The sequence below is a fragment of the Zosterops lateralis genome, assembly GCF_965231275.1.
Source record: "Zosterops lateralis genome assembly, chromosome: 1".
Taxonomy (NCBI): Eukaryota; Metazoa; Chordata; class Aves; order Passeriformes; family Zosteropidae; genus Zosterops; species Zosterops lateralis.
Window position 1 is genome coordinate 131,011,067 of NC_139762.1, and position 14,010 is coordinate 131,025,076.

General features: G+C 40.8%; 1 protein-coding gene across 2 annotated transcripts in view; it reads right to left on the reverse strand.

The window, feature by feature from the left end:
• The window catches only part of RUNX1T1 (RUNX1 partner transcriptional co-repressor 1), a 114,059-nt gene extending 110,605 nt beyond the window's left edge, over positions 1-3,454 (reverse strand). For both annotated transcript variants that reach the window (XM_083854991.1, XM_083854990.1), the window contains exon 1: positions 3,093-3,454. In XM_083854991.1, the coding sequence (XP_083711117.1) occupies positions 3,093-3,120 (28 nt within the window). In that variant the 5' untranslated portion in view covers positions 3,121-3,454. The remainder of the gene's footprint in view (positions 1-3,092) is intronic.
• Between the last annotated feature and the right edge of the window lie 10,556 nt (positions 3,455-14,010).

Genomic DNA, 14,010 nt, shown 5'->3' on the forward strand with positions numbered 1-14,010 from the left:
TACTCCAGGTGGAGCTATTTTTCTCCCCCGTTATTCTAAAAACAATACTCCGGGTATAAAACTCCATGTGCACACAGGCATACACAGTGTTAAGCATACGCAGATGAGAGATACTGTGTGATGTTTTACTGGTCCATTATTTAGGCACGAAACAAGTTAACGTTAAGGTGGTCAGAAATGGTAGAAGGCAGTGTTTTACTTAAAAAGATTTTGGAAACTATTTAAAAGCTCTAAGCCTTTGAAGAAAAACAACTTGTGCAGCAGTTGCCAGGAAGCAGTGACCTAACACTGCTGTCTGCATTCCATTACAAACAGAATGGTTCTTGTCTCCCTACAGCATGCTCATGGCTCAAGAACCCAGCCTGCTCGCCCTTCCGCAAGCACAGGACAGAAAGAAGTCCTGCTATCATCTCTTGTACCCCTCTCCTGGCTCCAGCTTGCCGAAGGCACAAATGGATTTAAAGAGTCTGTTGGATTTTTGGTGGAGTTTGGTGTTTTCTTGCACTGGTGCATGGTTGAGCTTCCCACGATAACAAAGGAAAATGACGCATTATTTGAAAATAATAGCAATTATACTCAAGGTTCAGATATGATGAAACTGACCTTAAGAAAGCTATCTATTATCAAACATAGTTCTTGTAAGTTCTCAATTAAAAACCTTCACAGCAAATCTGCAGTGAATCCCACACCTAACAAAGCTTTTGCCAGCTTCATATTTTCACAGACTGTACAGTTATAAATGAGCCACACTCATGTCTTTTCCTATGATCTTCCTATTGATGGGGAGACACAGAAACACCTAGTGCTAAAACCAGAATGCATAAACAAGATGGAGTAACTTTTTTACCGTTCAGCCGAACTGAAGGAAATTCCCTGATCATTTTGGATTTCCTAAGGAAATCAGCCCAGAATAAACTGAATGAGGTTTTCAGACTTCCCATGGAAAGGTCAAGCATCAACTTTAACAACCATTAGAAACCAGCTTCAATCCTCCTGGCTATCCAGATTCACTAAGCCGTTAACAGAAAAGCTGAACAGAAAACCTGGACAATAGAATTCAACTCTAAAACCGTCTTTCACATCTTGCCTTAAACTGCAGTTAACAAAGTTGCTTATTTATACTTTCTATTGCATCTGTCAGGATGCAGAAATTGAGACGGAAATGTAAGGCTTCAAGGGTATAGTTAAATAAATTATTCTCGCCCTTAGCCCTAACATATTGTGTTTACAAATACAATAATTATGTTTCTAGTTACATGTCAATGGAAAATATTTTCTAAGTCCTTCAAAAAGCATGCAAGCATTACTGTAAGTAGGAAATAAGTCAAAACAGATTAGTAGACCAAAAATGGGGAGGGGGAAAAAAAATCCTGCTTTGGTCAGCAACTCAGACCACCATCAGGGGATAAATCAATTTGCAGCAGCTGTGGACAGCCATTTATGTCTGGGGCCTGAACAGATTAATTAGGAAAAGCGATGTTAAAAGTTAAAGGGGTCAGCGTTACATTAAGCACAGGAGTACTTGCTTGGCTGTACATACCAAGGCTCACAAGACATTCTTGTAGTTAGCCAGGGCTACCCAGGCTTTTGGGACTCGCTGCTTTGCCAGAGACAGCCCGGCAGCTCCCGCAGGCTGATTTTAAGAGGCAGATACCCGTGTTCTCGCCCAGCCCTTGCCGTGCTCACCGCGCTCAGCACTGCCCGCACAGGGCGCGCATCCGTGCGCTGCGCACCTTTGGGGCCGCGCTGCAAGGGAAGGCAGGCGCTTCCCTCCCGCCTGCGATTGTCTCTGGAAAACTTGTGCAGCTCTTTCGGGCTGAGCAGCTCGCAGCTCGCTCCCGAGCTATCCGCGGGGCGGGAGCTGCCGCCTCCCGGGCGTCTGCCAGGCGGATCCTCTCCGCGCCGTGATTTAGGGCACGGCAGAGGTTGGGAGGGGGTGACGGGCAGAGCCTGCTGCGGATCGGAAGATAGAGGGCTGCCCGCCCAGAGAAACCCGAGCGGCTCGGAGGCGCCTGTTCCCCACGGCGGCGATGCCGGAGCTCCCGGTGCGGGCGGGCAGGGCGGTCCCGGCTCCGCATCCTGGGGGGCAGCAGGGGGAGGCTGCCCCGGCTCCCCAAACCCTCGCCTCCTGCCTTTAAACTTATCCCTGAACTGAAGGAAAGTAACATTTTAGCTCCTGGCTGGAGCGTGAACGATTTAAGAGCTGCGTCCGATGAGTTACTTTCGGTTTCTCTCTAACACGTAGGGGAGCAGAGTATGGGAAGGAGAACGAGTTCGCTATAAATTAACTCCGGAACGGAGTCACGGCTGCTCCTGCTCGGGTGGCAAATCCTTCCCCGCACTAAACCGAATTTCTCAACTTTGGCGCTAACAAAAGGACTCGAACTCGGCAAAAGTCAAGGGCTTGTCTAAACGGCTGGGAATGTGGTTTTCATCCCTTCAATCTCCCTTATCAATTTATGGAATCGAACCCTTCAGCACAGCCAGACGAGATGACACAATTACACTGTATGGCAGTTTTGGAAATGCAATTCCTAACGTTATCCCGTCCTTTTAGGAAACGAGCTGTTTGCAAAGACCGCGGTGCAGCCAAAGGCGACGCGCACCGCCTACAATATTCCTTTCAAAATAGTCCTAAAAGATGTTGCCAGTGCCGCACAAAACCTATGATTGCAATGAAACGAACAAGCGAAACAAAACAATCCCATCAGAAATATTCCAGCCACTCCAACTCACACTGGGCAGCGCTAGAGCCTGGAGAGAGGGGAGGCAGGAAAGTCCTAAATCCAGACAGAAATCTGACGCTTTGTTATAATATCTGCCTGGGAGGGTTATTTTCTGAAGAAGTGGGTTACAGGGTTTCTGAGCTCTCGAGCAGTACCCGGGGTGCAGTTTGTAAGCCGGGGACAGAGCGGTGAGGCTGCATGCAGCGCTAACCCGGCCGGGCACAGCGGCAGCCCTGGGTTAGTCACAGCCACGGGAGCCCCTCAGAGCCCGGGGAGCGCTGCGGGAGAGGAGAAAGGGAAAGAAAAGGGGCTCGGGCTCCCCCCGCCCCGGCGCGCCCTGCCCGGCCCAGCCCTGCCCGTACTCACACTGCAGTGGAGCGGAGATGCCCACCATCCGCCACGGGCTGCCAGCTGCAAATAAAAGTTCCCGTCCTGCCCGGGGGAGAGACGGCAGCCCAGGCTGCTGGAGGGGCGAGGGGGTGGGAATGGGGAGAGCAGCGCCGCGCGGCTTCTCTTCCCAGTCCAGATGATCCACGTCCACAAAAGTCAAAACGAGCTGAGGAGAAACTCCAGCTGCTCTTCCCCCCCCCCCCCCCACCACCCTCTCTCTCACTCTTTTTTTTTTTTTTTTTTTTTTTTTTTTTTTTAAAGGAGGATCAGCTCGAGAGAGAGAGAGAGACTACTGCTTCCACGGGAAAGGACAAGAACCAAAAATAAAGCAAAGTCTCCAAGTCGAGATAGTTAATGCCCAGGTCCTTCTCGCTGCCGCCGCCGCCGCCGCCTCAGACAAACGTGATGTGGAGCCGCTGTCAGTGGCGGGCTCTCTGCCTGTCCCCGAGCAGCCGACGCATCGCTGAGCCGGGGGTGCCGTGCCGGGGGTGCTGTGCCGTGCTGTGCCGTGCTAGGGGTGCCGAGCCGAGCCGAGCCCGCCCGAGGCTGCACCGCCGCCGCCGCCTTGTCTCCGCCGCGCCCGGCCCCGCTCTCCTCTCAGGCAGCGTGAGAGGCAGGCAGCAGCAGCAGCATACTGCCGGCAGCCGCGCCGGCCCCGCTACCCAGGTGCAGGGGGGGAGGGCTTAAAGCAGTGGGAGGTGATAGAGGTAGGAGACATCTGTGTCGTGAAGAGGTTAGTGGGGGTCAAGTATATGTTAACAATAGGCGAGCGTGGTCCCTCTCTCGGGCAGCCTGCCTAGTCTTTCTTTCTTTCGCTCGCTTTTACTGGGTGGACATCTAACTTGTTCCCTAATGATGCCTCCCCGGCTTTAAGAGTCCAGACTGCCCTGCAGTAACCCAAGACAAACACTTTCTCTAGCCATCTGGAGAGCTCCTGGCTGCTCTGCCTGTGTCTCATCACTGTGTGAAGAGACAGCAGTGCTAGAAATGAAGCCACTCTCAGATCTACTCTCTAATCCCCTTCTGTTAGCTGATTTCCAGTCAGACTGTTTGCTTTTGCATTAGATAATAGCCTTAGAGAAAACAATTATCATTTTCTTTTTCCCTTTGTTTTTTTCCTCTTTCTAAAGTACAGTATCGAGGAAGATCTCCCTCTCTTATTTTAAAAGAAATTTATAGTCTTTCGTGGCTTGAGGAACCCAGATGCAATTTCATACTTTCCTGGAAGGGGATTCTGGATTCTTCTGAAAGCAGCGACATGATCGCAACTACAGCGAAAATTAATTACTATCATCTACAATTAATAGAAGCATGCCACCGTTTGACTTCGTGTTTCATTACATAATCATTTCAGTAGGCATCCATATATTTTCCGATTCATCAGTTATTCCCTTCTTCTACGTGTTGCAGAGAATATTATTGTCACTCACACAATCTACAGCAAACTGGTATCTCTGCTATCATGTTGTCACTATACAAAGAAGGCGTATCCACAAAAAAAAAAAAAAAAAAAAAAAAAAGATAGAAAAAATAAAAAACTTCTTACATTTGCTTCAGAGTAAAAAAAAAGTGCATTTTTTTTTTTTTTTTCAGATTTCAGATAATGGATTGGAACCATCAGAAATGCTGGGACATTTAGCTTCATTTTTTTTCCAATGTCAGATGTTAAGTAAAAGAGTGAGCGTGGAATAGAACTTCTAATCAAGCTGCCTTCTTTATTCCTGTACATACACGTGCACACGTGCACGCACACACACATATACACTATAGGCCTGATCTTGCAAATTTACAAATACTTAATTTTAAACACGTAAATAGACCTACTGAATGCAAAGTAGCATTCTGTGTGTTTATTATAAAGGTATACACATTTCCAAAAGGGGGGAAGCATTTTTATGTATATTTATTTGCATATTTATAACAGTATTACTTCTGTTGCTGGCTTTGAAATTTTGGTTGATTTCAAAAATATGTTTTAATTATATTTTATTAGCTGGATAAAGCTAACTTTTCTGCAGATATTTCAGGATATGGAGCTTTAATGAACTGGTCAGTATCTTGTAATACGTGGTCGAATTTACGTTGGAGTAAATTCAGCTCCACAGATCATAAATCAGGACATGTTTTGGTCTACTGTGATTTCAATTAACAAAGATGGTGAGCAGCCACAAGTCTGGCATTGATTTCTAATTTAAAAACTATCTGTTTTGCGGAGGTCTATTTCAAGGCCAAAATTATGGGAGAATCTTTTAAAAGTATCTTCAAATATTTAAAAATAATCTGAAGATAGAAAATTTTACAGGGCTTCTTTTGTCTTCAGCAGATATAGAAACTTTAGTTTGAAAATCTTTGTGGTGTAATACATTCATTCCAATTGTTCTATGTGTAAGGTGAAAAATAAGGGAGAGGTTTGTCAGTGGTCTCAGACCATTCTCTCAGACTGAACACTGGCTTCTAATTCTCAGTTTAGAGCTTTAAAAAAAAACCCTACAATGCTTCCTTTTTAGTGTGTACATTCACTCCAGAAGATCAATCAACTTTCTAGGCATTACTGTTCAAATCAGTGGAAGAGCATCAGCTTATATTTAGAAACTCTGGAAAATCAAATCTGAACTATTAGTGATTTAATATCCATGAAGTTTATAGACTTCTGTGGTCTCATTTCATAACAAGAAAAATACAGAAATCACCTATTAAACTCCCAGGCCCGGTTCATCTTATATGACATTTCCCACTGTTCCCAGTAAGGACAAAACCTTCTCAGATAATGGAGTGTAGTAGAGAGTGTTAAATGCCAGCTACTTCATGGTAACTATATTTTTTTTAGACATGCTGGGAGAATTGACACGATTCCCAAATAATAAAAGATTGTAACCATCAAGTCTTATCATTATATTGCAAAGCTGATGATTGAAGCCTGGCTTATTGCAAGCTTCTCTTATCCATACCTTTTTCTTTTCTCTATTTATTTCCTGGAGAAAATAGGTGTGTTTTTTGTGTGAAAAAGGAAAAATAAACATGTTCTTTGGAAGATGAATTCATGTTTCAGGAAGGAAAAAAAATGCAGCCTCACAGTAGACCTCACAAATACTTGGTAACTTTACACCCTGCAGATTTTTTCTGCAGACTGTAGATGCCATGTCTGATTTGACATATGAAGGATTTACACTGTGTATCACTGTGTGACATTGTGTGAGAGAAAGGCTGGTAAAAGTATAGTTGCACATGGAAGTCAGAAATATCCTGCTAGGCTGTCCAAATTTGACTATATTTTGATTGTACAGAGACCGATCAAATGTTCAAAGCTGAAACATGGCTCAGTCTTTACTGTGAATAATTATACTATGGGCAGTCATCTGCACTGAAATTCTTGGAAGAGAACTTAAATATCAACTCACCTCATTGCTGTTTAAAAATAGAGACAAGTATGTCCCTCTTAATTGTCGCTGCCTTGCAGCTCAGAGTGTTACATATTGTCACATGTTCCCATCCAGAGCTCATGCTCCTCAAACACTTTTCCAGTCAAAATGCAGACTTTAGGTCCATCCGTGTTTTTTGGGGACATTTCTCTATAAACGTCTCTTCCACTTCCAAAAGCTTGCATTCACAATCCCTGAAGTGCACAAGGATCTCGCTGTTAGCTTCTGCTGAAGCTGGATTGAGCCATGGCATCTAGATCAGGGCTCTAGGTAGCTACTACAGCATTCACTTGAGGAGCTCTCATTTGGCCACAGTGATGCAGTAAATATTTGTGTAAAACTAAACAGTCAGATATAGAATGCTAAGCTGAATCATTGATAGCTTTAACTTACAAATCTTTCCCTTAACCATATCTTTCCAATTTTCCCTCTAATTTGCAAGTATATTTTGCATATTCGTGTGGGCCACACTTCATTCTCCTCCGTCTGTTTGCACACATTTTGTAGGTTGTGCAGTGCAGAGGATTGCAGTGGGATGGAGTCTGCTGCAGGATTACACCAATATTGCATACACTTTCTCCAGAAAATCATTTCAGTTTAGCTTGGAGTGCAGGCTAAATCCTGCTTTGACCCCTGAACAGAAAAGCAGCAAAGATATAAGAAGTGCCGTGTTGCAGAAATGCTGCCCCCTCTCCAGGGCTTGGCAAGGGCTGGGACAGGTGAGCCACAAGTTGCTGCGTGAGCTTTGCAGCTCCACATATGTGGAAAACATGCACCAGGACTAGCACTTGATAACGTGAGCAGAAAATATGCAGTAGCAGGATAGATCCCCACCCTTTAGTATGCAAAGCATGTCCACTAGGTGATGTACATGCTGCAAGAGCTGACATATTACCTGCCTTTCTTTCTGTGCACACTATTGTTTACCCTTTGGTAGTGAGGAAAATGTATTAAGTTCTTTCCAAATTAAAAAAAAAAAAAAAAAAAAAAAAAAAAAAAAAGAGCTATCTGCTTTCAGGAGGTTATAAACTCCATCGATGTACATTTTGACATCTTCTCCTTTTCTAATGGGATTGATTTTAGCTCTGCTTCATGTATATTTATTCAGGATATTCCTTAATTAAATTATGTGCTAAGGATACTTTTCGCATTCTTGTTTGCCTTTTGGCATCATCAGGAGTCCTAAAACTGCTTTAATTTTGCAGCATTCTGAAGCACTTTGCTGAAGAATATATGCACAGTGACAGAAAAAGGGGAGCTGGGTTATTTTGGAAAGATCACATAAACAAAATAATATATTGGCAGTCATTTGTGGGAATGCCAGCTTTGTCACTCATTTTTAGTGGAATATGGCTTCTTATTGAAATCCAGATCTTTTCAAGAAAAAAAAAAATACTGGTTAAATAAAGCACACCAAGCAAAAAGAGAGAAAAAAAATGGTTTGAAAAGTTTCTGTTTTACAGAAGCAAACAGCTTATCTCATCTGGATCCATTGTCTATGTTTTAGTTATGCAAATAAATAGGTATTGAATATTCATCAAATTAACATTTAAATGTATTTTTAAATATAAAATATTTATTTTTAGTGCTGAAATATTTTTGTCTGTGCTGAAACCAAGAGAATAGATAGTGCTGAAATAACACAGGCTTAGCGCTTCTTCTATAACAAACACAAAAACACATAAATGGAAATAATAAATTTGTTTTTCATCAATGTCAAAGTGCAGGAAACATTTTGCTGTTGAGGTTCCTGGAAGCAATAAGTGCTGTATTAACTGCCATGCAGCACACACACACACACACAGAGGCTGGCACATCGGGTACCTCTCCTAACAAGGGGAAACCGTTGCCCTAACACACACACATACAGTTCCTTAACTTCCCACCTGCCGGGCAGCCCTGCAATAAACAAGAGTGGTCTAATATCAGACAGTAATAAAATAAGCAGCCATGAAGCTGTTTACCTAAACACCACTAGAAGTACCTCAAAAATTGAGCTGCTGGCTGAGGGCCCCTTTCCTCCAAGGTGGAGGGGAGACCTCTCTTAGGACAACCCCTGAAGGCCGGCACGATGCCTTTTTAAATATACCTACTGTTTAACTAGAGACAGCGACCATCTGTAATGTACATAATGGTGGACAGCTACTATGAGGTAATGGATCCAAGGTGCATGATCTGTTCCAGGTTTCCTTTTGTGTATACAGAGTCCCTCAGTGCTTTGTCTCCTAAAAACTACAGTGACATTTTGTATATGGAAGGCTAATGACATAACTCTCTTATCTTTTTCACTGACATGTTGACAGTACATTATTCCACTTACATACATGCTAAATTGGGAATAAAACTGCATTTCCCTGCTGTCTGTAAGTAACCAATATACCAGTCGTGCTCCTGTATTGAGAATCTGTCTCGTTCAGATTTCATAAAGAGAAGTGAAGTCCTCTCTTGCTAGATCTCCATGTCTCCAGCTGTAAATAAAAACAAACTGGTCTAAGCTGGGAATTCTATTAATATCATGACCTCAGCATGATGTAACTGAAACCGCATTTTCCACATCCCCCTAACCACTGTTTATATTTGCATCAAACTAAGTTAAACAAAGGTAGGATTTAAAGCTGCTGTCTTGAAATAAAAAAGAAAAATTCTCTTCTTGAAGACAACTTTTATTATAGTGATTGCTTTAAAGTCCATGTGTCTCCATAACCTGAGATACTCCTCACAGAAGTCCAGAAATATTCTACAAGCCACCTAGATGTGTTGGTATTCTAGTTCCCTTTACATTGTGTTTACATAGTATTGTGTCTGTACTCATATGTTTTAACTGTTCATATGTGAATAAAAAGCTTGCTCAAGTCCTTCCATGGCTATGTTAGAATTCACAAGACAACAATTAAAAAATCAAGTACTAACGAGGATGTAGTTCACCACTTAAGCTAAAAAATACATCTGAACATAAAGTAGATATTTTATTTTTAAAAAACCCTAACAATCAAGTATCATAGTGAACATAGATAGTATTTCAACAGTTTCTAACTGTTGTGAAAAAAAACCTCAGCTAGATAATTGAGTCTGATATTACTGCACTTGTTGGACTCTATTTAAAGTCTAGTTTATTTTTAGAAAGAAACTGATGAAATCTGGTTTTCTCAGGAATTGTTATTTGTAGATCAATAGCAGCTTAAAATGTTGTCTCATATGCACATCATTACAGGGAAGATGCTTTGATACATCAATCGCTTATTATTTCTCCTTCCAGACAAACGGGAAAAGTAGAAGTAATGAAAAAATGATGTCTTAGAGAAGAGAGAAGCATTTTTTCCCTTTTCACTGGCAAAAGCTTTCTTTTTGAAAACTTTTAAAGATGCAAGTTAAGAGGACATAGGAAGTAAATAAACTGTAATTCAGAAATATCCAGACAGAACAAAGCACAGCATGACACACTATTTATAGAAAAAATGAGGAAATAAACATAACACTTTCAACAGTACACAGTGCAATGCACAAAATTACATTTTAAAGGGAAAGTAGCAATCAGAATGTTTAAGAAAATCCACAAGTTGTATGGTTAAAGAGCTAAATTCAGCCCCTTGTAGTTGAATTCTGGTGTTTGCTCCATCAGTTTGCTGGAACTTTTCTTGAAATTAGGTGCTGCTGCATGTGTCAAAACCTCATGTGACATGCCATAATAATTTATAGCCCGTCTGCAGAAACAACCTGATTCTGTCTCACTGAAATAACTGACATGTTTGGCCACTGATTTCTTAGGAAAGGAGCTGAACTAGAACACTCACAAACCTTATTACTAAAAATTCTCTTCTTTTCAAGTCATGTTTTTTTAGCTCAAACTTCTTTTCTTCTTACATAATTATTTTTGCTTTTAACCATTGGGGGGAAAAAAAGTATTATATTTGATAGGTGTCTCTTACATAACAGAAATCAAGTAAGTCAAATTTAGAAGGCATCTTGAAAAATTTCAAAAATTTTTGCAGACTAAAGATAGAAACTATCTTTAGTCTGTGATACATGAACATGATAAAATATAGAAAGGAGTACTTTCCCTGGTTTGACTTGTGTTTTTTCCTCTGCCAGCAGTGACACAGCTTATAAACTGTGTCTCTAAGTCATCCAAGACACCCAAGAAACTTTGACTTTGGAGGCACTTTCACCACCTACAGGATGTGGTGCTGCAAAAGCTCCAGCTTACAGCAGCCCCAGCCACTTTCTAAGTGCCTGAAAAAGAAAATGAGCTTTTTGAGAGGTCTCGTGATAGAAATGAGCACTTCTAATTAAATATATTCATCTCTGATATCACTGTAGTGTCCATGATTTTGGGGAAGGGTATTGATATCTGTGTTGTACAGAGCTATATAAGTGGTGGCTGGCTCTCAGTCTTAAGGCTGCAACACCTTCCCTGGGTTAGCAGCCAAAGGAGGAACTTGCAGTTGGTTCTGTTCTTCTGCTCTGATGTAGCAAATCTGAAAGGAAAAAAATTTAAAAAATGTTTCAGATTTTAAATTAGAGTTAATGAATCATTTGTATTTCTTATTTGATGACGTGGCATGAGCCACTTAGTCCTTTTAAAATCTCCATGGTTTGTATAATGAAAAGTTTTTATACTGACTAGATCACTGTCAAAAAGTGAATAAGTATTTCCCTCTTCTCACAGTGAGTAATTATTCAAACTTTACTTAATAAAGGCCTATTTCTCTTCATAACATTTTTTGCCTGGAAGCTTTCTTGTTTTGTTTGTTTCTCTTCTGGTATAGTTTTGAAAAAGCAGTGTACATCCCCCCCAAGCCCTCCCTGCACCTTCTTAATCCATAAACAATCTTCTAGTGAAACTTGCTACATGACAGCAAATTGCAGTTCCTGATGAATTGCAGGCTTCAGTAATTTCAACATGAAGTCAGTTTCTCTCTTCTCTGTGACTTCTGTGAAATTGATTCCTTCAGATTTCCAGTTTCAAAGCTAGAGATTTCTGTTTATTAAATTTACCATTCTTCAACAAAATTATCTCCTTAGTGGTATGATTGTCTCTTGATCAGCATTTCAGAGGTCAGTAACCTGCAGTGAAAAAAACTGAGAGAGTCTAATATACTTGCCCATTCAGATATATCAGAACAAGGTTTCCTAATGAGCTTGCATCAACTTTGGGATTTGTTCCAATAGTTAAAGAAGAAATTTTGAGGATTCCTAGAGTCAGCATCTGTTCATCTGAAGGCCTTTAAGCAGAGGCATACAAAATGGCAGGTTTTCATCAGGTTGGTTGTTGTGTATTGGGGGTTATTCCACATCACAAAAGCTATTGAATTAGGCCTCACAGGCTTGTATATCTCACAGAGTATCTAGCTTACCTAATATCTCAGAGAGTATCTAGCTCACACACACACACACACACATACATATATATAATATATATATACACACATATATATACACACATATATATACATATATATATAAACTTTTCTGTATTTTACTTCTGTGTGGAATGAGTGAGAAGCAGGATAGGCATACATAGGATAGGCAAAATCAAGAAAACAGAAGGAAAAGAAAAACAAGAAACTTCAAACAACCAACCAGATATTTTTCTACTTCAGATGCTACTTTTATTATTCTTTCCTAAAGTCTCCCATTAAATGTTGTGTATGAGATTTCTCTGATTTTTTTTTTCTCCCCTAGGTATCACAAGACTTTTGATTTTATCCCCAAGGTTTTGGAGCTACTTACTTGGAACTCTTGTACCTATATACTGCTTTTCAACTGAGTAAATATCAGGGTGGCTAATGTTTCTTTTGTAATCACTTCTAAAGGGCAAACTACAATTCTTAGAAAAGAAATACAGAAAACCTGAAGAGTTGTTAATTACAGGCGAGTAGTCTTGGACTGTGCCTGTCTCTGCCTGCTGAAGCCATGGATGGTCACTGATAAATGCCTGAGCTAGCAGGGTTAGATCACTGAAACCTGATTAGCAATAGTGCAAAGCCACATATGATTAGTTTAACACATCTGGTTTCTGCAGTGATAACAGTGCATCAAAAGGACACCAACTTATACTTTGGCTTTGATGACCACTTCTATTGACAAGGCTGATCTCCAAAAGTTTCCAAATGAGTTTAATGGGAACAGATTTTACAGTAGGGGAATTTGTATTTCAAATGTGTGGATGATCTCTACAGTCTAAGGAGTACCCTATTAATAAAATGGGAATCATGGGGCTGTCATTAGACCCAAGAACATCAAGACCAAGAACATGCTATATCATTCTTTTTGTGCCCATATGGTTGCCCAATATTCTCTCTCTATTGAATTGTGCTTGGTTTTGGCATCTGAAAGCTATCTGGAACAATAAGCTACAGGTTTCCAATCATGTCCGTGTAATTGGAGTAGCACCATACCAAGACCATAGCTGCTGGCATCTGCTGAAACAGCTGTAGACTGAGAAATATCATAAAATGCCAGAACTGGGAATGTAGTCAACAGAGCCTTTAAACTCTCAAAAGCACACTCCTGTTCTTTATCCTGTTTATTTTCAGTGTCTGTTCTACGCAGTTAATAAAATAGATTGGCCTTTTTGATGAGAGTTTAAGTATGAATTTGCTTCAAATTTTATCATGCTGATGAACCACACTAGTTCTGATATGTTTTTATATGGTGGTATTTCAAATATAGTCTTGTTTTTTTTTCTACTTCCATTTTACTTCATGTCTGTCACATATCCTGGCTGCCATAGCCTGTATTTCCTGCTGGTTTAGTCCAGCAGTTTACATGACCTTCACAACTTTTGTTTACTTTAATGTTGCAATGTTTCTCAAACTCCTCATAACCTATTACTATAATTATATACTCCCTTTAGGGCTCATAGGAAGTTCTTTGGAATAATTCCGAGATATCTGTGATGCCAGTCTGATGATCAAAGCAGTATTTCTGAATGATGTCACTGTTTCAGCAGTATCATGATGAAGCAGACCTTGTCTGAGTTTCTATCTGCATCTTGTAAGATTTTTGCCATATGGTTGATTGTGAATCAGATCTTCCTGCTGACAAGAAAAGAGTAATAAAAGACCTTTTAAGTCTACTTGTGTGGTATTTTCACCACAATTGATGTCAAAAAAGAAACAGTTCATGTCTGAGCTCTAATCTGTAGCTCATCCTTGAGACACAGATTTGAAAAATCTCAACTGATCCTTTATAGTAGATTAAATAATATATAGTGTATGTTAGAATGTATTCCAAGCAGTATTTTAGAATATATGAGATGGCATTTAGTGAACATTGAATGCTGTGTCTGTTACCCTTTTGCATATTTTTAAGCACCACAAGAATGGGAAACCTTTGGCATAATCAGAAGAAGAACTAGAAGAACTAGCCTAAACAGCAGAAGAACAGGGCTAAGGGCGCAGATAGAGAAAAGAACACAGACTCCAAGATGACATGTTCCCTTGAAAATGTGCCAAGAGGGCCAAAGCACACGT